Here is a 25,449-nt window from a genome sequence, read left to right on the forward strand (position 1 = left end):
CTGAATGAGGTCCATGACCCAGCTCTCCTTGTCAATTTCATGAATGGTCACCGCCTTTGGAACTATATTCATCATTGTAGTCTATTTTAACTTAAATTCCTGTGACCTTTCAGATTATTGAAACAAGTAGATGTGAGGAATCTCAGAGTCATGTGCACAGGTTGTATTTCCAGGCCCCAAATACATTCAGTGAACCTTGGCATCTATCTCATTGTCCCCCTGAACAAGTAAAAGATATTGTGTATGCCTCTCTTTTCATGACATATAGTGGATCTTCAAATATTGTCAACAATATATATTCTGCACACTGTTATTTTAGTTCATATTGTGATGGATCTTGAAACTATTTAGTATACAACTTATATTGCAGATATGAAGATGCCTTTAATAGATTTGTGGATGAGATTAATAGTTTAGCTACTTATCACTGGTGGGAAGGGTCTATATACAGTATCCTCTGCATCGTTGCATATCCTCTTGCTTGGTCATGGCTGCAAAGGTGTCGAAGAACAAAATTGCAGCAACTTAGAGAATATGTTCGATCAGAGTATGATCATGCTTGTTTGCGTTCTTGCCGGTCACGAGCACTCTATGAGGGGCTGAAGGTTCTCCAGATTTACTTTCCTCGGTGTTTGCTAAATTTACTACTGAAACCATTTGTTACTTCAATTATCCTTTCCTGTTTTTGCCTCCCCACTCATAAAAAATATATCATGGAATGTGTTTCTGTTGTCCTATTTTCGTTAGTTTCTCTCCTGATCAAACGAAAGGATTATTTGTTAGAACCATTTTTGTATCATACACTAGTATAGTTACACCATCTATCATGTTACAGGTAGGTGCAACATCTGATCTGATGCTGGCATATCTGGATTTCTTTCTTGGCGGGGATGAGAAAAGACCTGATTTGCTGCCTCGCCTTCATCAAAGATTTCCTATGTCTATAGTTTTTGGGGGAGATGGAAGTTACATGAGTCCTTTCTCTCTTCACAGTGATAATATTCTTACTAGCATCATGAGTCAGGTTTGCATAGCTTAAATTTTAACTCTCGGTGAAATGTTAACAAATACTCTTAGATGTTTATTTTGTTGGTTCATTAATCATTATTATATTTTTGTGCTTTCTAGTCTGTTCCATCAACTATATGGTATCGGTTAGTGGCTGGTATTAATGCCCAACTACGCTTGGTTCGCCATGGACATCTAAGGATAACTTTTGGCCCTGTTATTAGCTGGCTTGATGTATATGCAAACCCCACATTGGCTAGATACGGTGTCCGTGTTGATCTTGCCTGGTTTCAGCCCACAGCCTCTGGATATTGCCAATTTGGACTTGTGGTACATGCAACTGGGAATGAAAGCATCTCTTCATCGTTGGAAGGTTACGAAGATTCAATAAATGAAAAGCAGCCACAGTATGCCAAATTTTTAGTTCTTTTGCTGACTATTAATGAGTATGAGAATTTTTATCCCAAAAAAAAAAGAAAGAAAGAGAAGTCTGTGATTAGTAACTTCTGATGCTTTTGATGTGCAGTTTCCTTAGAGGTTCTAGAAATCCAGTGCATTACATGACAGGCTATGAACACCCATTGATTCCTAAAAAGATATCTGGTGGGATATTAAATGCCAAGAACCTGAGAACACTTAAAGAGCGGAGAACAATATATTATCCTTTTGCTTTTATTATTTACAATACAAAACCTGTTGGTCATCAGGTATTAAAATATTTTCCGTAGTTAACTTCATTACATCTGAGAAAAGTCTGGTTAGTGTTCTTGCACAAGCTTTTCTGACTCTTGTATAATTGCAGGATCTTGTTGGTCTGGTTATCTCTATACTACTCCTGGGAGATTTCATCCTAGTGTTGCTTACTTTGCTTCAGATGTACTCATTGTCCCTATTGAACTTCTTTTTAGTGCTATTTGTTCTTCCTCTTGGGGTACTATTTTCGTTTCCATCTGGAATTAGTGCTTTGTTTAGCCAAGGACCAAGGAAATCAGCTGGGCTTGCTCGTCTGTATGCTTTGTGGAATCTTACCTCCTTGGTCAATGTTGTAAGAAGTTCTGAACTCATTTATTTTTTAATGTAGCAATATTTTTTAAGCTCCCATCACTTGTTTTAAACCTAGTGTAAAATGGATTTCTTGAAACAGGCAGTAGCTTTCTTTGGTGGATTTATTCATTATATAGTAGCACATTCAAATAACAAGCTCTCCAACAACATTCAATCCTGGAATTTTAGTTTGTAAGTAGCTGTTACAAAATTTGATTCTAGAGATGAATTTGAAGTCACAGTTTCACATGTGGTGCTTGTTTTGTAGGGATGAAAGTGAATGGTGGATGCTGCCATCCGGTCTAACACTATGCAAAATAATTCAAGCACGCCTTATTGATTGCCACGTTGCTAACCAGGAAATACAGGATCCCTCATTGTATAGCAGTGATCCTGACGTCTTCTGGAATTCTTAGATGTTTTAACTTTGGTTTCTGTATATTTTTTTGAGTGTAGGTGGCAGCTGCCGTATTTTGTGGCATTGTGTAAATTGTATTGTTATAGGAAAGGGAAAGGGAAAGGGAAAGGGAAGGTTCATCAAAGGACATCGTCATACACATCCGTGTTATTATAGTTTGTTCTGATTATTACTAGGGTCACGTGTCCAGCAATAACATTAACATGGGTAGATGAGCTGAAATTACAAATTCACAATCAATCATCAATAACACAATTGAATTAATTATTTAACAACAGGGATTGTGCCCGATATTGGTAACTTTTGGTTGTATACGATTAGTTACTCCATGTGATTCACGTTAATTACCGTTTTGAAATTTCTTAATTATTGTTTATAAATATAATAATTGTATAAAGAAACATGTAACACTACTATCCAATGCATTAGCTGTATAATATATAGTAGAGCTAAGGGAATATTTCCCCAGATGCCCAGCACACTTACATTCTATAGTAATATCCTTTAGTATTTATTTTTGGTAAATTTGATCATATTTTTTTGAAGTGACATGTAAATTATCCTCTGTGATGTGTCACTTTATGATTAAATACTATCTTAACTAGTTAGGTCATTTTGTAATTAAAAAAATATTTAAAAGGGGTGAATGTATAATTTGATAAAATATTAAAAATTAAATCCTAGTTTTTTTTTTACCAAATCAATCTTCTAGAAAATATGCCCTAACTCTCTAATAGCTGTCGCTCCTCCCCCATTCCTTCTTCGTTATTGGGCCTTCGAGACATGACTATTCCATCGTATTCGAACTAGAAGTTGAAATTTTTGGCACAAACTTTTTGACCCATACATCTTTGTCATTGATGCTGAACTTAACCTTGGTTGCACCCTGCAGCTGAGGCCCAGCAGTTGGCATACCTGTCTGCCTCATACAACGCTATACCCAGGTTCAAATCTCAGCTGAGGCTGGTTGTTGGTTTAAGAACCCATGATATCCATGGTAAAAACCCTTGGTTGCACCCTTGAGCATGACGTTAATGGTGGATGCCCTTCGAAATACAATTCGAGCGAAGAGGGATTGATGGTTTGGGTGCTGCACCTCCTTCATATACAATGCTTCAATGCAATCTCCATACGCCATTGTCAAGAACTCCCTTACTTCCCGCTCCTCCACTCTGTACCCTTTCGAGAACGTCACAATGATTTGGTAAAAAATAAATAAATTCAGATTTTAATATTTAAAAAAATTATATAATTATTCATTTTAAAAATTTATTTAATTACAAAATGATCTTATTTTAATTAAGATGTTAATTTTTATTAGATTAAAATATATCATGTCATAGAAGAAAATTTACATGTTATTTAAAAGGGGTGGGTAGAATTTACCTTTATTTTTACGTCTATTTAAATTGTTTTCCAAACCCATCAAATGGTTGAGTTGCCTTTCAGTACACTACATATTCAAATAGAGTTGTTGCCAATAAAAACAGAGATCCATTTACAGAATAAAGAAAATTCCAAAGAAACATGACAAAAACATAACAAAGAATATCTTCTCATGGTCACAGCCATCTGATCTTAATCTTATGTACTACTTACAAGGCATGAATAATGATTAAGGTAAACCCAGGATAATAGCTTCTAAAAGTACACAGCAATGTGATAAATAGTTAAATACACCTAACTTTTCTTCCTTAACCAAAGCGTTATTTGGCCGATTCCGATGGTGGTTCTTCCTTATTCTCTTCAGCAGTATCAGACTTATGTATTATAAAGCTAGGCTGGTTTGTTGAAGATAAAAGTCTTGCCCACATTCTATCAGTTATTATTACTTTGTTCTGTCCCTCAATGATTCTCTGCAAAACAAAGTTATTACCATCAGAACTTACAGGCAAAACTTTTGTTTATATTTTATCATGTAATCAGTTATCATCACTTGATTTTAGAATGGAAACTATATTCGGTTTGAATTTGGCATATATCCAAGAAATAACAAGCATGGTTAAGAAACTCACATAAAAGGGTATATAAGTTTGTCTTCCATTCACAAGGCCACATGTAAAGCCAGTATAACCTGCCATTGCTCCATGAACAGCACTTTGAGCAAGAAGGGTGCAGTAGACGTTATCCGAAGCATTGCTTGGAACAGCTCGGATCATATACGTTGGATCTGTTATTCAGAAAAAGAACAAAAACAACTGCTTCAGCTATTGCTCCTTTCAGAACACATCATACATCATACACAATGTATAGTGTTTAACCTATATATTTGAGGTTTATGGTCATTGTCTTCAATTTGGCAAAATGATCCTGCAAGATCAAAGATTCAAGATGCTTATAACATTAACATGGCTGTAAGGAAGCAAACGGATGGAATATGGACTGAAGAACTAAATTAAGAGAAGAGGGTAATGCAGTGAAAAGAATAAACACATGCATCAGAATTCACACCTTAATCTTGTGGGATATCCATAGGCCAACATCTTGAAGAAGCTTGTTTCCGGAAGCATCTTGCTTGGCCATCGATTGCATGCTCTCGGAAACAAGCTCCTGTCCTGCCCCTTCAGCAATGACAACAACCATGTGGCCGTTTTCTTTGAGTCTCCTCTCTACAAATTCAAGCAATCCACCTGGCCCTTCCAGGTAAAAGGGTGACTCTGGAATTAAGCAACAATCCACATCTCGACTCGCAAGAGTAGCATACATTGCAATAAACCCTGCACCATTCATCACAAAATATCAGGCTTGCTAACCACATTAATTAAAACAAAATACAAGAGTATGCTGATGTGATGATTCTAGAAAATTACCACTGTATCTTCCCATGAGCTTGACAACACCTATGCCATTCTCAATGCTCTCAGCTTCAACATGTGCTGCATTTATAGCACGTTGAGCCTCCTCAACAGCTGTGTCAAACCCGAATGACTTATCAATAACCTATTCAGGAAAGCATTTGCCAAGTTAGTTAAAAGAATTGAAATACACAAAAGACCATTAAGGAACAGAAAAAGAATCTATATGTACCGGGATGTCATTATCTATGGTTTTGGGGATTCCTACAACAGCAACTTTGAGCCCACGCCTTCTAACCTCCTCAAAAATCCTGCTAGCACCTCTCTGAGTTCCATCTCCTCCAATGATATAGACCTGATTGATTCCACGATCTTGAATGCTGTCAACTATCTTAGTGGTGTCATGTCCTCCTCTTGATGAACCAAGCACGGTTCCCCCACGCTTGTGGATGTCATTCACGCTTTTTGGAGTCAGTGCGATTGTGTTGTGTGCATAGAAACCCTTGTATCCTCCCTTCATTAATTAGTTCGACCAATTATTACTCAATAATCCTCGTCAAATATATATAACAATCAATAATCACTTACATTGATTCCCATAACTTTCTTGACGCCATACATGTTGTTTAAGCCGCATACTAATTCCCTGATAACGGTGTTGAGACCAGGGCATAGACCCCCACATGTCACAATAGCAGCTTGAACTTCATCTGCTTCGTAATACACCTAACAACATCAACATGCTGCATGCATAAGCACCACCACTCTATCGAATTCAACAGAGATATATACAGAAACACATACCCTTTGACGGGGTCCTGCACGCCGAAAATGCACCCCTCTTGGACTCTCTTTGTGAGCAATTATCTGTGTGGAAATGAAGGAAAAGCAGTTACAGTTACATGGTTCCATATATCAATGCGGTTGAAGAAAGCGTAATTGTTAATGATTCCAACCTTCTGAGGAACACTGTCATCGACGTGCACGAAATACTGCCTGGCAAGAGAAAAAAAGCGAAGAATTCAAGATATGAAATTACGATAGAAGAAGAAAGAAGGGATAGTTTTGAAACTTACTTGACAACTGAGTAAGCGGGATTGTCTTGCAGAGGATTAGAATGTGTCTGCCAACAACATATTTGTTGTTATGAGAAAGAGAAAAAGAAAGAGAGAAATGATTGTGCATGATGCGTATATATATACGTACAGGAAGCTCAGGGATGTAATCTGAGAAATGCGGAACATCCTCAAGAACATAGCCAGCGGGGCCCTTGATCACCTTCGGTTTCGAATTCACAGACGAACCCATCCCTGAAAGTCGCAAATGCGGTTTGTCTTCTTCTCTTGTTCACAATTCAAGAAGGATTCAATGAATAAGGCAATAAGCATAAACACAAACTAAACTAATGTTTCTGGTTAAACGGAATAACGAGTGGATCACATGAAGCTCTCATTTATAGTAAACCAAAATAAAATAATAAATTACTACTATTATTACTCATCAAAATAAATATAAAAATCAGAGTCAAAGTCAAAGATAGTAGGAAACAGAGTCGGAGAAGAGTGCCACCAAACCCAAACTCAAGGTTCCAAAAACTCACGGCTGCTTTGCTTTTTCATAGCAAAAATAAATACTACCCTATGCATATGGGAACGTTATTTTTCTTTCCTATGGGTTGAAATTATCATTATAATACACAAATATGATTTATTCATGGGGTCAAAAAGGTATGATTAAATTATTCAATTATTTATGACCTAAAATAAAACGGCTGCTAGAGAAATGGCCGCCCTAAATTGTTGGAGTTTGAGGAATGAGGTGACTAGTCTATTAAAGGAGCGACGGCTGCTAATGGAAACACTAAATTAAAATATTAAAAAATGAATAAATAAAAGATATATGAGAAATTTTTTTACATAAACATCTGATTGTATATTATTACTTGACACCATCACCAAAAAATATACTGTTACATTTTACATGACTACAATTAAAGAAGAAAACTGGCTCTCCAACAGCTTTTATATATAGTTTGTTTCAATAACCAACAACTTTAAAACATTTCTCTGTTTTGCTAAAGAGTTATGGTAGTGTTTAAGTAGAAGTATTTATTTGGGGTGTTCAATATTGACAGCAGAAGACGTTCAAATATTGACACTTCAAGTGTTGAACGACGTTAACATTCCCATGGACTTGAAGATGTAGGAAGGAGGCAAAGTAGACCAGTTAAATGTTACATTAACATGACATAGGATATAAAAATATAAAATTGTGTTTTACATCTCGAATATAGACAAAAATATTATGTTTTAAGACAATAAATAAATATTTTTTGTTTTTTTCTAATAAAAAAAACACAAAAACACAACTTTTTTATTGTATTTTTTAAATTTTGCATGAAGAAAAAAGAAGAAGATAAATTAAATTTTTTATTAGTTTTATTTTATATTCAGTTTATTATCAAATAAAATATAAAATATTAATTTTTGTATTTTTATTTTTAATATCATATTTTATTCTGTTATTGAAAACCAAATGCAGCCTAAGTGCTTATGCAACTACATTATAATGATTTATGCACATATATTTTAACAACAGAAAAACCTTATAATTTCTTTCCTTTAAACACTTACAACTACTTCAAATGTTATATCTCTGCCTCTTTACTACTATTAAAAAAAGTGTCGGCAGACAAAAGATACAATTTAGTTACATTTATGGTTTTTAAAGAAAATATCCATTGTTACATTTTATGAATAGAATAATTAATTCGAACTTTAAAGAAGGGGAAAAAATGGTTCATATTTGAAGGGAGAGAATTTTCTTCCCCTCAATTATATTCCCAGATTATTTAAATATGATAAATGATCCATCATTAAAACAAGTTTTTTATTTGGAAAACAAAAAAAGTAAAATGATGATTGATTGAAGTCTGAAGATGAAAATGAAATGGGCTGGCTTTAGGGTAAGATTGGAGGAGAGAAGAGGCCCAAAGTCCAAGAGCAAAGAGAAGAGTGAAGACAGAAGAGAGAAGAAGCCTCAGTCATTCACTCATTGATCGCGATTGTCTTGGCACAATGTACAGGAACGCTGCTTCACGCCTTAGGGCCTTGAGGGTTAGTTACCGCTCTCATCTCTCTTCCCATTCGATTCGGTTCAATCCTTAGTCTACTCTCAGAACTGATTTAGCTTCAACAATTTCTTAACTAACTTCGATTTCAATCCTACGAGAATAGGCGCGTTCCATCAGCAGGGTACCTGCTACTGCTAGATTCGCAAGTTCGAGCTCCGTTGCCACAACAAAATCATCTCCGTTGGGTGGCTTGTTTGGGTGGCTCACCGGCGGCGGATCCAGCTCTGCTCCCCCTCTGGATTTCCCCCTTCCCGGAGTGACCCTCCCCTCTCCATTGCCCGATCACGTTGCCCCCGGTAAAACCATCGTCACTACCCTCCCAAATGGAATCAAGCTTGCCTCTGAAACTTCCGCGGTATGTGTGTTGTCTCTTGTGCATTCTTTGATAGATAGGATAGATTCTAATAATGTGCTGAGGGCTTTGTGCTGCTTGTTCAGGGTCCTGCAGCCTCAATTGGTTTGTATGTGGATTGTGGTTCAATCTATGAGACTCCTTTAACATTTGGGGCAACACATCTGCTAGAGCGAATGGCCTTCAAGAGCACTAGAAACAGGACTCACTTTCGGGTGGTTCGTGAGGTTGAGGCCATTGGTGGCAATGTGCAGGCCTCCGCTTCCAGGGAGCAGATGGGTTACACCTTTGATGCTCTCAAGACTCATGTTCCCGAAATGGTCGAGCTTCTTGTTGATTGTGTTAGGAACCCTGTCTTTCTTGACTGGGAGGTCAATGAGCAGGTACGTTCCCATATCCTTCTCAAATGCTTCTGTTGATGGGGTTTTTTATTTTTATACTATTCACATTGTTTAGAACGGTGCTATCTGAAACTGAAATTAGTGGTCTATATGAGAGTAGTTCGAACTTCTATCAGATATATTCAATGATAGTATAGTCCAGTGAATGTGAGCCTTGCTTGGGAGGCAGTAATAGGATGTAGTTTGTTGATGTGGTCTTGAAAGAAATTAGGTTTAGTTGTGTATGATTATAATGCCCCGTGTGTGATTTGAAAGTTGAATTATGCGAATAATAATAAAGGATTCAACTAAGTTGTGCCCTAAGGGTATATTTTAAAAATATAATAATAGAAACTTTTTAATATTTTTTATTTATTCAACGCATTGAAAATGCAAAAAAAAATTAATTTTTGCAATAACTTTTATAAAACATTTCCTTTTATAATATGCTTAACCTATGTCCTTAGGGTACAAGTTAGCAAAACCCAATAATAAATAGTGAAAGGCTGCTGTGTTGGGTTTAGCTGGAAATAAAGGGCAGTAGTATAAAAGAAGGTTGAGTGTGGTGGGATGTTTCTAACTTAGAAGCTTTATGCTTGTCCTCTGCCATATATAGCTTCTGAAAGTGAAGGCTGAGGTTGGTGAAGCTTCCAAAAATCCTCAAGACTTGCTTTTGGAAGCGATTCATTCTGCTGGATATTCTGGTGCCTTGGCAAATCCTCTTTTAGCTTCAGAATCGGCACTTAACGGACTAAATGGTTCGATTCTGGAGGAATTTGTTGCCGTAAGTTCTCAAATTGATGCTTCTAAAGCATTTAAATATTTTTTGAGCTGTTCTTTATCTCATTTTCAGACCATTTTTTATTTAACATCAGGAAAACTATACTGCACCTCGGATAGTACTTGCTGCTTCTGGTGTTGAGCATGAGGAATTGTTATCTATTGCAGAACCGCTTTTATCTGACCTACCCAACGTCCCACGTCCAGAGGAGCCCAAATCTGTATATACTGGTGGTGATTATAGATGCCACACTGAATCAGGAGTATGCATCAGAAAAACATATTTATAATTTTTTCTTTTCATATTTTTATTATTACACTTGTTGCTTGTGAAGAAATGTATGTCAAATCTAGCATATTTTGAATGGCCAGAGGACCCACTTTGCTCTCGCATTTGAACTTCCTGGTGGCTGGCATAAGTTGAAGGATGCTATGGTCTTAACTGTTCTTCAGGTATGCCAAAGAATGTATATTTAGTTGGCTCCTTAAACTTTGTTGCCATTTTGGTGGTTTCTTTCATGAGACATGTTAGGAGGCCAACAATTTTTATTAATATTAGCCAACACTTTTAGCTAATACCTTATTTTTATACTATTAGAATTTAGGGTTTAGAATTGATTGCTTAGGGTAGAGTGTTGGTCAAGTATTGGCAAAAAATGTTCATTTTTGTTGGTCATGTAGCATTGCTCTTTTTTTATTGTAGTCCAGCATATTGATTTTGGAAATGACCATTATCTTACTTGAATGTAGATGCTACTGGGAGGTGGTGGATCATTCTCTGCTGGCGGACCTGGTAAAGGAATGTATTCACGGCTATGTAAGTTCTATCTATTCAGTAACATCTGGGTCCATAGCTTAAGTTGTTAAATAGGAACAGAGAATGAAACAACTGCTGCTGGTTTACATACAGTGGCCAATTATTTATGCTGGTCAAGACTTCACTTATAACGTGTTCTTTTCAAAATCTTTCTACCTTAACATCTTGTGTTTGTCATATGCAGATCTCCGAGTTCTGAATGAATATCCACAATTTCATTCTATTTCAGCATTCAACAATATTTACAATAACACAGGCATATTTGGTATCCAAGTTACAACAGTAAGATACTATGCATCCTGTATCATGATTTCTGGAAATATTGAAGTTTCCTTTCCCTGCTCAATATACAATACTATTCATTATAATGTATATGTATCGTAATATTCATAAGATTGTATATGTGCTTATGTGTTAGGGTTCGGATTTTGTATCAAAAGCCATCGATATAACAGTTAATGAGCTTCTTGCAGTCGCTACATCTGGACAGGGTATGCTGTTATGCTATTCAATTCGCATGACTAATATTTTGCCTTTTGGTTACAAACTTCATATGGGAAGCTTTATGCTTATTCTTTGGGTTCTATATGCAGTTGATCAGGTACAGCTGGATCGTGCCAAACAGGCTACAAAATCTGCAATTTTGATGAACTTGGAATCAAGAGTAAGTAAATTTACATACAGTGAAATTTCACATGGAAATCATACACTGATATTTTCTTTTTATTTTTTTTCCCTTTCTCTTGTTCTTTCTTGTTCTTTCTGTTAATTGTGCCTTTAGTTTTTCAGTTCATGTGATTTCTTATACCTATCTGCTTATTATTAAACTTAATTTGTTTTCAGATGGTTGTTTCAGAAGATATAGGAAGACAAGTTCTGACATACGGTGAAAGGTATGGATTAGTAATCACATTGTAAATTTCCTGTTGATTTGTTGCTTCAGGTCCTGTCGCATCTCATTTTCTTGGTTTTAGATATTTAGTAGCTTAGACAGTAGCCATTTAATTTGTGAATAAGTTTAAGGATTCAGATTTCATTGTGGAGATATTTGTTTGACTTCCAGAAATTGCAATTAGCAGTAAACACTTGTTTATTTAATTTTAAAAAGACGTGTACGTGTTATGTTCACTATAGAATGTTGCTCTTTGTTGGGTTCTGAAAGTTGTGTTCCCTCTTCTCAGGAAACCTGTCGAGGATTTCTTGAAAGCAGTGGACGAAGTAACGCTAAAAGATATTGCTTCAATTTCTCAGAAGCTCATTTCTTCCCCTCTTACAATGGCATCATATGGAGATGGTATTTCCCTTCTTCTTTTCCCTGATCCTGTAGAATCCCCTTTGATTATTTTATTTATTTAATGTATCTTGCTGTGTAATAATTTTATGTTGCCTTTCCATGATGTGCAGTTATTTATGTTCCAAACTATGAATCAGTGAGCAGCAAATTCCGTTCAAAATGAGGTGTGAGTGTGATATACAAATCAAAGAACTCATGTATGGATGAAAGGTGTAAAATTAAGTTAAAACCCTAAATGTCCTTGTTGTAAGCCAATAAATTGGTAATCATGCGCAAGTAGCATATGCCTGCGTAACTCATTATTTTTGGGGTTCATAATCATTGACCTGAGTGGGTCTTCATTTACTGTTTGAAGTTAGGCTGAACTGACTGCTGGATTATTTTTGGATTCAGTCTCATTCCCTAAACCAAATCATAGAACATTGATCCGTTATTCATTTTCAACCAATGTGTCACTACAAATTTATTTTATTTCATTTCATTTCTTTTTGCAGCTTTTAACATTTTTTATATCGTGACTCTCGTTAATCTTTACTAACATCACTTGAGTGTCCTTAATTAAATATACGATGTTTTATTTATGTTTACACAATAACATATTATCTAATGCACTAGTTTTATATTGTCATTTAATTAGATTTATTTAAATTATATTTTAAGTAGTAGATTTAAAAGCTAGTTATTTTGTTAATATGATAATACATGATTGTTTGTGTAAAATTTTCATATTGACAGGACATGAAAATTAAATTTTTATTTTAAACATGTCTATTATTATTTTTTCGAAGAAGGTGCGAGCATATGTTCTTGTTTTTTACTTTTTTAAAAAAAGTTATTGAAAAAAGATGATAATTAATTGTATGGAGCCATTTTTATTTGAAAATGATAGAAATCATTAGAAGATTTAATATATTTAATTATAATATAATATTTAACATAATATATTGGTGAAAATTTACCTGTAATTATTTTTGTATGAAATTGATATCTAAAAATTATTATATAATTTAATATATTTGATTAAATTGTTTTCTAATAAATTTTAACTATTAAATTTAGAGTTTATTTTGATGTACTGATAAAGCAAAATATTTTATACAGTAATTATTTTAATTAATATTTTATACAGTAATTATTTTAATTAATGTGATATTACATAATTAAATACACGTATAAAATTATTTTACACTAATCTTTAATATATTAAAATTAAATTCTTAACTTTAAACTAACATAGACTAGAATTTTCATATATGTCAATATATATCTTTCTATGAACAGTGGTCTTAAAAGAAATTAATAAAAAATTCTTGAGTAGATTTCGGTTTAAAACTCGGTTATAAAAACGGGTGTGATGGTTGATCATATCACATATTGTTGAGAGGTAAATGTTTAAGTAGCTAGTATAAAAAAGTCTGCAGACTTGCTGCCTAACATGTTGCCCCAGCCGAGCCCGTAGTTCCGCCTCCATTTTGGTCAAAAGTCAAAACAACAATTTAGACGAGTATCACATAAGAAATCTAAATTACCGTAAACAAAGCAAGCATCATCATTCAGCACCATCATTGTTTTCCATATTATCCGCTCCGTCATACCTACTTTCGTACTTACCAATTCCATTTTCCATTCTCTCGGATGGTCATCGTCAAGTTACCCATATTACTGTTTCTAACTTAGAATATGGATCACACTAGTTTGCTCGTTCTTCGTGGCTCAGAACCTTAAATCATTACATTTACAATTTAATTGCACATCTCATAGCATAAGTCTTTATACATATATATAGTTTTCACAACGCCTTTCACCTGCCAAAGAATTCCACTTCGCAAGGAACGCCAAATATAGGTTCATGTCAAAATCGATTAAGTGGATCAAATCAGTTTTACCGTTTCTTCTTTCTAGCAATGGAAAAGATAATTAATAATTACAGGCTCCCTTTCAGAATTTCTTTGTTTGACCAATCGTCTGCTTGTGCGCTTGGTAATCATATTGTAATATAAATGTATAATCACTTAAGCTTTACTTGGTCTCCTGCCTCTTTAGGTAATGCTGAAATTAAAATATATATGAATGTTGTCCATTAATTATTATTAATGTAAATAGTCCTCAATTGAAGTTTATGGGACATGAATGTGTTCTCAATAGTGGTATTATTACCTGCTTTGCTGGCTTGCAGTGTTTTCTCTTATAGTAATTCCCGTTTAATTAATTACTTTGTATAGTACTAATTTAACTAGAACCGTAATGATTCCATCTTTGTCTCCTACATACATTATATTAATAAAATGACGGTGATACTAACTCCATCGGTTATGAGAATAATTACGTTGTTGATATAATAGAATTACGCAGACCAGCAGTTGAACGGATAATATATAAATATATCCCCGTGCAAATGCAAGAATTACTAAAAGCTCCAAGGAGAAATGCAGAGCATACATACATAAATACCGTATCGGATTTGTACTCCTAAAGAAATATTCTAAAAGATAAAGTATGTATATGCGGGCGGGAACAAAGCGGTAGAGTATGCTGGAATAATAATTTCCTTTTGGTAGTATATTTTAGAATATTTGAGTGTGTATAAAACTAATTAAATCCCTACTTATTGTTTCCATTATAATAAGCATGAATAGTTTATGTACGTATTTGTAGATATGTATTATTGAGGGATGAAATAACTAGGTCATTGGTCAACATACTCTATGAAGTATGAACAAACAGAGAGTGTTAGTTGGTGCAATTTGCAAAGGACGACAAAGCTAAGGAACAATCATAACCAACTCTCAACATTGCAAAAAACATCATTAGGGCCCCTCTTTTCTTTCTTTGTATTGACTGCTCTAAAGAAAAGAATATTAATGTATGTAGTTATAAACGTGAAGCCTAACCACATCATCTGATAAAGAGGAGCCAAAGATTTCCATCTTGATGCCGGACCCACCTATGTTCTTGGTCGTCTACTCTTTATATATTTATGTTCTCTAATATAATATATGATGATTACGATCAATATTATTATTATTATTATTCAAGAGTCATACCTGAACAAAAATAATAATGTTGATATACATCCCAAAAAGAAATTATTAATGTTTGTTTTTCATGTTAAGCACGGTGATTTGTCGATTATTACTGTGGGGATTGAACTGTAAATAGACAGATTTTTAAGTCTAACAACATCAATTACTTGAATGGGTATTTTTAACGAAAACGATAGCCAATCGGTAATACACAGTAGCGCGCTAAAAATTGGGTAAGAGCATTTGTTGTCGAAATAGGTTGACATTGTTGTTGAATGGTTAGGGTTAGGAATAGTGTTGGTGGTAAAACAATTGGATGATTTTTTATAATCATCATAATCACGACAAAACTATGGCCATCAGAAAATGCACCCTTTTATATATATATATATATAAGTAAAGAATATAGTAGTAAAGAAAACAGTAAACTATTTGGTGTGTGTGCTTCTAGTTCAAGTTTCGTTTCAGAAGTTTAAATCCAAAAATATATATTAATATATGATTTAGTATAATAATAGTTGTAGTAATTAGAAGAGAGGGTGGTGGTGGTGGTGGTCCATCAAGTACTAGACTGCACATTTATTTTCCTTGATTATCAAGCAACCTCTCTGATCTCCGAGTGAGTGAGTGTGTGCAAAACATTCATGCCAAAAGGCATCATCATCACCACTCCAGCTCAATACCCATGTGAGTTTCTATCAGCCTTTGCCCCCCTCCCCCCTATTTTTCTCTTCTCTCTCTCTCTCTCAGATAATTTTGGCTTTATTATGTATGTAGATATGCTCCATATACATGAATTTGTTATATGTGCACTGAAAATAATGTAGGTGTTAATTAATAAAAAAAATTTTAAAATAAGTATAATTTATTATTTTTGATCAATATTTTTAATTATTAATTTAATTTTTTTAATTTAAAAATAATTCAACCATATACTTTTAATATATAATTTTAAGCATTATTAATTAACTACCGACTAAAAATAATAAATTTTGTTCCTTCTCTAATATTTCTATTAATTAAATTGTAATTCTTTAAAAGTTAAAGCTATATATTAGTCATTTTTATTACTTATTTATGGATATTCTGAGCTTAATTATTTTTATGATTCTGACACGTATTAATAAGTGATCAGTTAATTTTAAGAATTATATTAGATAATTAATGACTTTTTTAAATAATATGAACAATAAATTTTAAATTTAATTATTATGAAATATTAATTATTCAGACCATTCATTAAATTTAAGATTAATTTACTTTTTTAATTCCATTATTCATATTATTCAGGAATATTGTTGTTTACTTATACTTTTTCTAATTTTAATGTGTATGGTAACATTATTACATGGTTCCCAACTTCCCATAGCTTAACTATGGTAGAAAGCATTGCAATATATATGTTTCTCTCTAATCAATTATTTGTTTGTCTTCCTTTTCTTATTCTTTGTTTTCATATACAGGACTATTTATTTTTCAAACTTGTATTTTTTAGTTATATATATACTTTAATGGTTCCAAATATATATATAATTTTGTGCCGTTTTGTGCTTTATTTGCTTTAGCAGTGAAGGCTGAAAGAAAGGTTCTGCCTGCCTCCTCAAGTAGTAGAAGGAAGCAGCATACACATACAAGAGAGAAGAGACGAAGGCAGCATGGGCTTTCAACTTTAATTAGTTAGAATAAACCAAACGGCCTGGATGGTTTTCTTTTTTTTTCTTTTTCTTTTCTTTTCTCCTTCTTTCTTTATTATATCCTGTTTCTGTTTCTGTTTCTCTCTCTCTTTATTAATTTCTCCTTTTTCCTCTTCTCACATAATTAAACCGCGCAGCCTAGCTATTACTACATACATCCGCTTCATAAATTAGCAAAGTCTTAAAGGTGCTATTCTGTGCTATGTGTTTGAAGCCACACCCAACTTTTCCTTTATTATAAATTTTTATTCGTCACTGCAGAGAGAGAGATTAATTTCTAGGTTTCCTGCATATATAGTGCATACTTAATTTCATATATTCAGCACAAATTAATTTTCTGTTGATACTCTAAATAAAATATATATGTAGCCTAGCTACCACTGGTTGCTTTTCTTGAGAAAAAGTTATTAGTATTTTCGATTAAGGTATAATAATAATTTTGTTTTAATTATTCGTTGTAGCCTGGAGCCACTAGCTAGTTTCTAAATAATCGAATCGTTATCTGATGAATTAGATGATTGCAAGATGTGATCCAGTTCCAATATATATTAATCAAAGTGTTGGATTTGTGAGTTATAGATAGAAGAGAATGATGATAAGTAGTAGTAGCAGTAGTGGATTGTTGCATAGAAAAAGAATTGAAAATAACAAGGAAAGAAGTAGAATCGATGAATAAGATGGATCTGATAGATGCGAAGCTGCAAGAAGAGCATCAATTGTGTGCATCATCGTGGAAACAGTGCCCCGCTTGTGGACATAAGTTTGAAGGCAGCAGCGGGAAGAAGGGGGAGTGGGAGTGGGTAGGTCTGCCAGCAGGAGTGAAGTTCGATCCAACAGACCAAGAACTGATAGAGCATCTAGAAGCAAAAGTAGAGGCAAAGAGATCGCACCCTTTGATCGATGAGTTCATTCCCACCATCGAAGGAGAAGATGGAATCTGTTACACCCATCCCGAGAAACTTCCAGGTGTGACGAGGGATGGGTTGAGCAGACACTTCTTTCACAGGCCATCAAGGGCGTACACCACTGGAACACGGAAGAGAAGAAAGATTCTTCAAAACGATGAGGCAGAGGCCGAGAGAGGAGAGACACGGTGGCACAAGACCGGTAAGACAAGGGCCGTTATGCTCAAGGGAAAGCAGAAGGGGTGCAAGAAGATTCTGGTGCTGTACACCAACTTCGGCAAGAACAGGAAGCCCCAGAAGACCAACTGGGTCATGCATCAGTACCACCTCGGACTCCATGAAGAGGAGAAAGACGGGGAGCTCGTCGTCTCTAAGATTTTCTACCAAACTCAGCCCAGGCAATGCAGTTGGTCTTCTTCTTCTTCTTCTTCTTCAATTACTGCTGCTGCTCCCCCTGTCAAAACTAATAATGACACTTGTCCCGTTCTTGGATTCCCTCCTATGGAACATTTCAGCAGCTTCATCCCTCTCAGAAAAACCCTCCATAATGAGGTGATTAATTTATCATAACAACTATATATATATAGTAGAAATATTTAATAACAACAAAAATTTAACCAAAAATAATTAGAACTTGTTTTATTTAATAGGGGAAACTTGCACACCAGCGTCACATATTCCTTCATCAAATCCTCTTGGAGTCTTCCATCACAACACTTCCATCATCCTTGACGACCTTATCTCCGCTAGATTCATGACTCCTCCTCCTCCTCCTCATTTCCACCAGGTAGGTACTTTCTATGTGCAGATTGGTTATTGTTGTTGTTGAGTGCCACGTTGACCTTTGAAAATCCACATGATGCAGCAGCATGATAATAAAGTAGTAGGAGGAACCTCTGCTTCTGGTTTAGAGGAACTCATCATGGGCTGCACTTCAACTTCAACCACTCATAATATCACCAAAGTAAGAACAATGAGACTAATTCACTCACCTCTCTTCACATCAACTTTGTCACCTATTATGCGCACTATACAAACTATATCACACTAAACATGGTCCAGTTTTTTATTTATTCTTGTTTTGAATTAAAGACTGGAACAATTCAACGTGCTGCTTCTCTTCTCTTCTTGTTTCTGTATCTAAGAACAGACTATAATCTTTTCTTTACACAATAATGGAGGAAATTAAAAGAATGATTACATCCATAAAAATAAGAATTCCCAATACAATAACTTGTTATATGAATTTCTTTAAGTTACATTAATACCGTGTGTATACAAGGTCATCAAACCACGTCACACATTATTGCACCATTTACTTTGTCATACTTGTTTTAATCTTTCTACATCAAAGAACTCTATGTCATATTTATTGTTTAATATTAGATTATTTTACAAATGAAATGATTGATTAAAGAATTATTATTTGTCATCTAAACTTTATTACTAAGTTTGAATATGAAAGAATATATTCCTACCTTTGTTAATAGCTTACGGGGTTAATTTTGCTTTATGTTGATGTTATATTTCTTTTTTCCCATTGTAAAGTAATAAGAATATATCATATCCAGAAGGAAATAAAGAAAAGAAAAAAGTAAGGAGAATATGTAGACTAATAAATCCGTCAACTATGGTTATTTGAAGGAAAGAGATCTCCAAGACAAGGAGGGAAAGAATCCTTCTCTTTATTAATTTTCATGTTTGAACTCTCTAAGTGCCAATTGAAAAAATTAAAAAACAAACAAACACACACATGATTATGCAACATCTAGCTAGTAGGTGGCAATAAAAACATCACTACTGCATGAGAATAAGTAGATTGTTAGAAAGAAATGATTGTTTAATTTGGATGAGCTTCAATGCAATTGGAAGTGTGCAGAAGGCTAACCCCTAAATTAAATTACATTGCAGGAGGCATCAATGACAAACACAAACCCACAAGAAGCTGAGTGGTTGAAGTACTCTTCTTATTGGGCTGACCCTCAGCCTCAGCCTCAGCCTCATCTTCATGGGTAATAATAACAGACCCCATTTGGCAAAGTAATCATCCACACTTACGCTTTCCTCTTTTTTTTTTTCTTTTTTTTTTTCATTAATGCAAATATATATATAAAAGGGCGTGGCTTTTCGAGTCTCAACGGAAATAACTGCTGCATGTGTGCACTGTAACGGCACATACATCAAGTTGGAAACAAACAACAAAGGAGGGAAGAACAAATTGAATCAAATTCAAGAAAATGAAAATAACCGCAAGAAAATTAAAGCTGCTGTTCTACCTCCTCATCACACAAAGAAACAGTTTGATAATGCATCAAAATCATCACTATTACCAATATAGTATCTTTTTTTTCTCTCATTATTCATATTATTTTATTATTTTAATTAAGAGGTTTGTATAATTTCGCTTTTGCTGACTTGCTTCTTTTACACATTACATGAAATATCAAATAGGTGAGTTCTCTGGTGGCATAGTTAACGGTGGCTAAGTATGCCTATGAATTGACTAGCCAATAAAATTCTAACATCTAAGCATATATGGTTATCACTTGAAGTCTTAACTAGTTCGTTGACCGAGAGTGTCTTAAAGACAAGTGTGGTAAATGACAAATGTTTACTGGATGGCAATAAAAGAAAATTTGCTGAAAAAAAAAAACTATTTTTGTGACGTGATTGTTGCTCCAAAGCCATTGAATTGGGGCAAAATGTTTGGAGTCATCAAGACTGAAATTCAATTTCTCAAATGACTTTGTAATTGAAAGAAATAATTAACAACTTAATTACAATAACAATAATTCACTGATTATGTTGATCTGAGAAATAAATTCTGCCAAAATCCAAATGAGCAATTTGATAAAGCTCTGACCAAAGTTCGTCAGTCTCAAATCCATCATCAATAGTGACACTTTCGAGTTCAACATCGTCCCTCCCAACATCATTATTGGTTTCCAATGGTGTTGATTGCACGACAGCCACAACATCAAATTCATGAGTAGTAGTAGAAGAACATTTGCATTCTTTTGGTGTGTTTGATGAGTGTTTTCTTCTTCTTTTTGTTGGATGATTGTGATGATTTTGATTTGGCTAAGCTGAAGCATCTTCTTGCAACAACCCATGACTATTATTTCCGTGCCGTCAACGAAATCTGGGGGCGGGGCTGCTCGCCTGCTCGTCACAATAAATCAATCCTCCAGTGGCGGCGGCACCAAATACTCACTCTTTCAAGAACGAAATTCTTCAGCAATTGGGCAACGAAAAGAGCAGGCTCTAATGACACCCCAAGTGCAGTCGGAACCCTAATTCCTGGACGACCTTCTCCGCGGCCTACAATAGCTACTCTTGAGAAACAGTGATTTCTCTATTTTTCCATCAATTTTAACCAACAAATTTAATTATTTCACATTTTTTTTTCATCTATAACTAAGTTCCTAATTTTGTTAACTAATCCTAAATTTTTTTACCCCCTCTTCGTTAATGCTTTTACTGTCTTTCATTGGGTCAACCATTTCTCCTTCTTGCAGTCAAGTGTGCCAACTGTCTTTCCAAGATTGGTTGTTACACTGTAGCCACCTTAGTCACCGAAAGAGCACATTCACCAGAGACGTCACCTATCAAATATACCGATGAGTTTCTGCAAACTGCTTTGCCCTAATATATATATATATATATAGTACACCTAGATAGGTACTTTTGCTATTAAAAGAAGAGATATTTAATTACGTTAAACAAATAAACCAAGTTCATCATGGCATATGCATAGAAGCCTATGTTGTAAAATGTTTTAAAAGAACTTCTTTGAACCGTTATTGATGTAAACCGTTAAAAGATATTACGCTGTGTGAGTGTGGTTGGACGTTAGGAGTTACCAGTGATCTGCACGAATTCATAGCTTCCTTTTGGAGCTTTTATTGGTGTTGGTGATTGCCTATTAAAAAGAAATGCTACTTTAGGAGTTGAGTTGCGATAAGATCTTTTAGTTTTGATGGGTCCTTTAACTGACCAAACAGTAGTACTCTACACATGAATTTGAACTGCAATATATGTACAGAAATAATAGTAATAGAATAGAAACACGCGCACACGTTTTCCTGCAAAATTCAGTGGTTGTGAAATTTATATATTTAGTTAGTTACGGTTGATGGTTTGCTAGGGTACACTTTGCTTCTCTATAGGCCTTTATGACTTGCTCCTTCATATATTCCTATCTCTATGATCTATCCAGTAATAAGGAGAAGGAGGGAACCCAAGTTCAAAATTTATTATTGAAATTATTACTGATGACTGATGAGTAAGTCTTTTATTTTGAATGACACAAGACAAGTTGCATTCTATGTGCTAGGGTTACTTTTTCTGAGAGAGAGAGAGAGAGAGAGAGAGAGAGAGAGAGAGAGAGAGAGAGAGTAACATGCATGCTAATCCTTTTGTTTAATTCCATGGAATAATGTTCATGCAATAAAGCTAAGATGAATAGGTAATTTCATTGTAGTTTCTGTTGGGAATAAAGGTGCGTGTTGAATAGGGATGAGAAGACAAGAATAAACTTTTTAGGTTCTTTCATTTTCTTTTCTCTTTTTGATTGACTGCGTATAACAACTATACGTTCACTCACCGTGTGTATATATAAAATAATATATATACTAGTAGCCATGGATCTACTATATGATATGTGTTAGTACTGTTTGTGTCAGATTGATGCTTGCTTAACAATCATAATTAAAAACAAAGGAAAAATAGAGATTATAAATGATTATATTCGTGATATATGAATTAGTTGTTGGGAATGGAATATGCATGTGTGTGTAGCAGTAGTGTAGTATGGAGGACTTTCTCTTTATGGGAGACTTTGGATGCTTTGGAAGGGAACATAAGTGATAAGTGTAAGAGTAGTAGTAGTCGTGGGGCAGTTTGGCTTGTGTGGCAGAGATTTGGTCCCATAAAGAAGTTGCAGGAGGAATGCTCGTAATCCTAGTGCACTCTCCCAATATATATATACACACACTAGAATAAATACCCGCGCTATGCGTGGGTTGGACAACAATTCCGATCCATTTTATAATTCTATTTTATTGTAAAATAATTAAGGAAGATATAATAAATATAAAATAGAAAAATATAAATATGTTCTTATCTATAATATAAGTAATCTATATATATTTATTAATATTATAATTATTATAGTTTAAAATCACACAAAAATAAAAGAAAAAGAAGAATATTTGTAAGATAAAAAAGGAGAGAAAATTGTTTTATTGTTTGTTATATGTATTCCATTTGCCACGTACATACTTTTATAGGCATACAAGATTTTACTTTTCAAACTTCATTAATATTGTTTCGTCTATAACTTGCTTCTTTCAATATGGGAAACTGAGCCGGCCATATTAATGGTCATCCACATCATATACTTATCTTAACACTCTCTTTGAATGACCATTTATGATTATTGCCTCATTAAAATTTTATTAAAGAAAAATCTAATGGAAAAAAATTTTAGTAAAAGAAAAGAGTACAATATCCTTTGTGATAGGGACTACCTCATTAAAAACCTTGTAAAGAAAAACCCAATAGGAACAAAACCTGACCAAGGAAAAAAGAGTACAGTCTCTCCTCTTGTCAACATCATTTAATGTCTCGAAATCGGCGCATCCCAATCTCATGTACCAATCTTTCAAAGAAGGATTTTGGGAGTGACTTTGTGAATAAATCTGCCAAATTATCACTTGATCGAATCTGTTGGACATCAATTGTCCCTTGATTTTGAAGATCATGAGTGAATAATAATTTGGGAGAAATATGCTTTGTTCTATCGTCTTTGATATATCCGCCCTTAAGTTGAGCAATGCATGTTGTATTATCTTCAAACAAGACAGTTGGAACTATCTTCCAATCATCAATCCACATGATGACATAATATATTGGATCAAACTCTTAAGCCAAAAACACTCGCGACTAGCTTCATGTATCGCTAGTATTTCAGCATAATTAGAGGAGGTTGTTGCTATCGTCTGTTTCGTGGACCTCCATGATATAGCTGTACCACCATATGTGAACAGGTATCTTGTTTGAGATCTCTCTTTATGTGGATCAGACAAGTATCCTACATCTGCATACCCAACTAATTGTGAGTTGGATCCATAGGGATAAAACAATCCTATATCAACCATTCCATGAAGATATCGACAGATTTGTTTGATTCTATTCCAATGTTTTCTGGTTGGAGAGGAACTATACCTTACTAGTAAATTCACAACAAATGATATATTGGATCGTGTATTATTAGCAAGATACATTAGGGCTCCAATGGCACTAAGATATGGTACTTCAGGACCAAGGATATCTTCATTCTCTTCTTTAGGACGGAATTGATCCTTTTCCACATCCAAAGATCTTACAATCATTAGGGTACTTAATGGATATGACTTATCCATATAAAATTTCTTCAAGATCTTTTCTGTGTATGTTGTTTGATGAATAAAGATTCTATTTTTCATATGCTCGATCTGCATGCCGAGATAAAATTTAGTCTTTCCAAGATCTTTCATCTCAAACTCTTCTTTTAGAGTTTTAATAATTGTTGGAATCTCTTCAGGAGTTCTAATGATATTTAAATCATCAACGTACACAGTAATTATAATGAATCCTGATGCAGATTTCTTTATGAAAACACATGGACAGATATCATCATTCTTGAATCCATTTTTGGCCAGATACTCAGTAAGACGATTATACCACATTCATCTAGATTGCTTTAGACCATATAAAAATCTTTGCAATTTAACTGAGTATAACCCCTGCAAATATTCATTAGATGGTTTAGACATCTTTAGTCCTTCAGGGACTTTCATATAGATATCCCGATTTAATGAGCCGTATAAGTAGATTGTTACCACATCCATTAAATGCATATACAATTTATGGTATGCGGATAAACTAACCAAATATCGCAATGTTATTGCATCCACTGCAGGAGAATATGTTTCTTCATAATCTATACCGGGCCTTTGTGAAAAATCTTGTGCCATAAGTCGAGCTTTGTAGCGTACAATTTCATTTTTCTCATTTCGTTTTCTCACAAATACCCACCTATATCTAACAGATTTTACATCTTCTAGTGTACGGACTACAGGTCCAAAGACTTCACGTTTTGTAAGTGAGTCTAATTCAACTTTCATGGCTTCTTCCCATTTTGGCCAATCATTTCTTTGTCGACATTCATTGACTGATCTTGGCTCAAAATCCTTACTTTCATGCATGATATTTAATGCCACATTATATACAATGATTTTCATTGACAATTGTCTTATTTCGGTCTCATTTCTCTTCTGTAAAGACATAATTTATCGAGATCTCATTATTTTCACAATTATCAGGTACCTGAACGTCTTCTGGTATTAAAATTATATCATAATTTTGGACAACTGCAGGTGTCTTTACTATGTCTTTTTCAACAGGAATAGTATTTACCTCTTTTCTCTTTCGAGGATTTTTGTCTTTGGAAGCGACAGGCTGGCGACGCTTCTGGTGTGCATTTGCATCAGTGGCAATTTGTCCAACTAGGGCATCAATTCGAATTGGGGCATTTTCCGCTGGTATATAAGATTTGGTTATTCTCTTTATATCAGAAAATGCATCTGGCAATTCATTTGCTATTCTTTGCAAATGTATAATCTTTTGAACTTCTAGTTCACATTGTCTAGATCAAGGATCCAAATGCATAAAAAATGATGCATTTCAATTAAGTTCCTTTTCAGGAAGCTTATTCTCTCCCCCTAATGTTAGAAATTTTGATTCATTAAAATGACAATCCAC

General features: G+C 34.4%; 5 protein-coding genes across 5 annotated transcripts in view; 4 read left to right on the plus strand and 1 right to left on the minus strand.

Moving 5' to 3' along the window:
• Positions 1-2,745, plus strand: part of LOC107478557 (uncharacterized) — a gene marked incomplete in the record, with an annotated part of 8,763 nt that extends 6,018 nt beyond the window's left edge. Inside the window, 8 exon segments of the mRNA XM_052259024.1 lie at positions 114-241; positions 371-605; positions 836-1,024; positions 1,129-1,415; positions 1,535-1,715; positions 1,811-2,053; positions 2,153-2,244; positions 2,321-2,745. Of these exon segments, the coding sequence (XP_052114984.1) occupies positions 114-241; positions 371-605; positions 836-1,024; positions 1,129-1,415; positions 1,535-1,715; positions 1,811-2,053; positions 2,153-2,244; positions 2,321-2,468 (1,503 nt within the window).
• A 1,183-nt stretch (positions 2,746-3,928) lies between these two features.
• LOC107478558 (ATP-dependent 6-phosphofructokinase 3) lies at positions 3,929-6,673 on the minus strand. Its single transcript, XM_016098692.3, has 11 exons — positions 6,472-6,673; positions 6,342-6,388; positions 6,222-6,261; positions 6,070-6,132; positions 5,854-5,991; positions 5,498-5,779; positions 5,281-5,410; positions 4,922-5,187; positions 4,732-4,780; positions 4,486-4,640; positions 3,929-4,326 (listed from the first exon to the last, which is right to left on the minus strand). The coding sequence occupies exons 1-11, from the start codon at positions 6,571-6,573 to the stop codon at positions 4,177-4,179; spliced, it is 1,422 nt and encodes a 473-aa protein (XP_015954178.1). The 5' UTR covers positions 6,574-6,673; the 3' UTR covers positions 3,929-4,176.
• A 1,548-nt stretch (positions 6,674-8,221) lies between these two features.
• Positions 8,222-12,465, plus strand: LOC107478559 (mitochondrial-processing peptidase subunit alpha). The gene is made up of 13 exons (XM_016098693.3): positions 8,222-8,381; positions 8,502-8,753; positions 8,837-9,133; positions 9,747-9,914; positions 10,006-10,173; positions 10,283-10,363; positions 10,661-10,727; positions 10,912-11,009; positions 11,146-11,218; positions 11,321-11,391; positions 11,571-11,620; positions 11,909-12,021; positions 12,132-12,465. Exons 1-13 carry the CDS (start codon positions 8,343-8,345, stop codon positions 12,182-12,184), a joined length of 1,530 nt encoding a protein of 509 aa, XP_015954179.1. The 5' UTR covers positions 8,222-8,342; the 3' UTR covers positions 12,185-12,465.
• Positions 12,466-16,583: 4,118 nt separating this feature from the next.
• On the plus strand, positions 16,584-18,213 carry LOC127739642 (NAC domain-containing protein 75-like). Its single transcript, XM_052258235.1, has 2 exons — positions 16,584-16,925; positions 17,318-18,213. Exon 2 carries the CDS (start codon positions 17,407-17,409, stop codon positions 18,211-18,213), a length of 807 nt encoding a protein of 268 aa, XP_052114195.1. The 5' UTR covers positions 16,584-16,925; positions 17,318-17,406.
• An 84-nt stretch (positions 18,214-18,297) lies between these two features.
• Positions 18,298-20,087, plus strand: LOC107478560 (NAC domain-containing protein 75-like). The gene is made up of 3 exons (XM_021138132.2): positions 18,298-18,430; positions 18,509-18,607; positions 19,555-20,087. Exons 1-3 carry the CDS (start codon positions 18,398-18,400, stop codon positions 19,657-19,659), a joined length of 237 nt encoding a protein of 78 aa, XP_020993791.2. The 5' UTR covers positions 18,298-18,397; the 3' UTR covers positions 19,660-20,087.
• The last annotated feature ends 5,362 nt before the right edge of the window (positions 20,088-25,449 follow it).

The sequence above is a fragment of the Arachis duranensis genome, chromosome 3 (genome assembly GCF_000817695.3).
Source record: "Arachis duranensis cultivar V14167 chromosome 3, aradu.V14167.gnm2.J7QH, whole genome shotgun sequence".
Lineage (NCBI taxonomy): Eukaryota > Viridiplantae > Streptophyta > Magnoliopsida > Fabales > Fabaceae > Arachis > Arachis duranensis.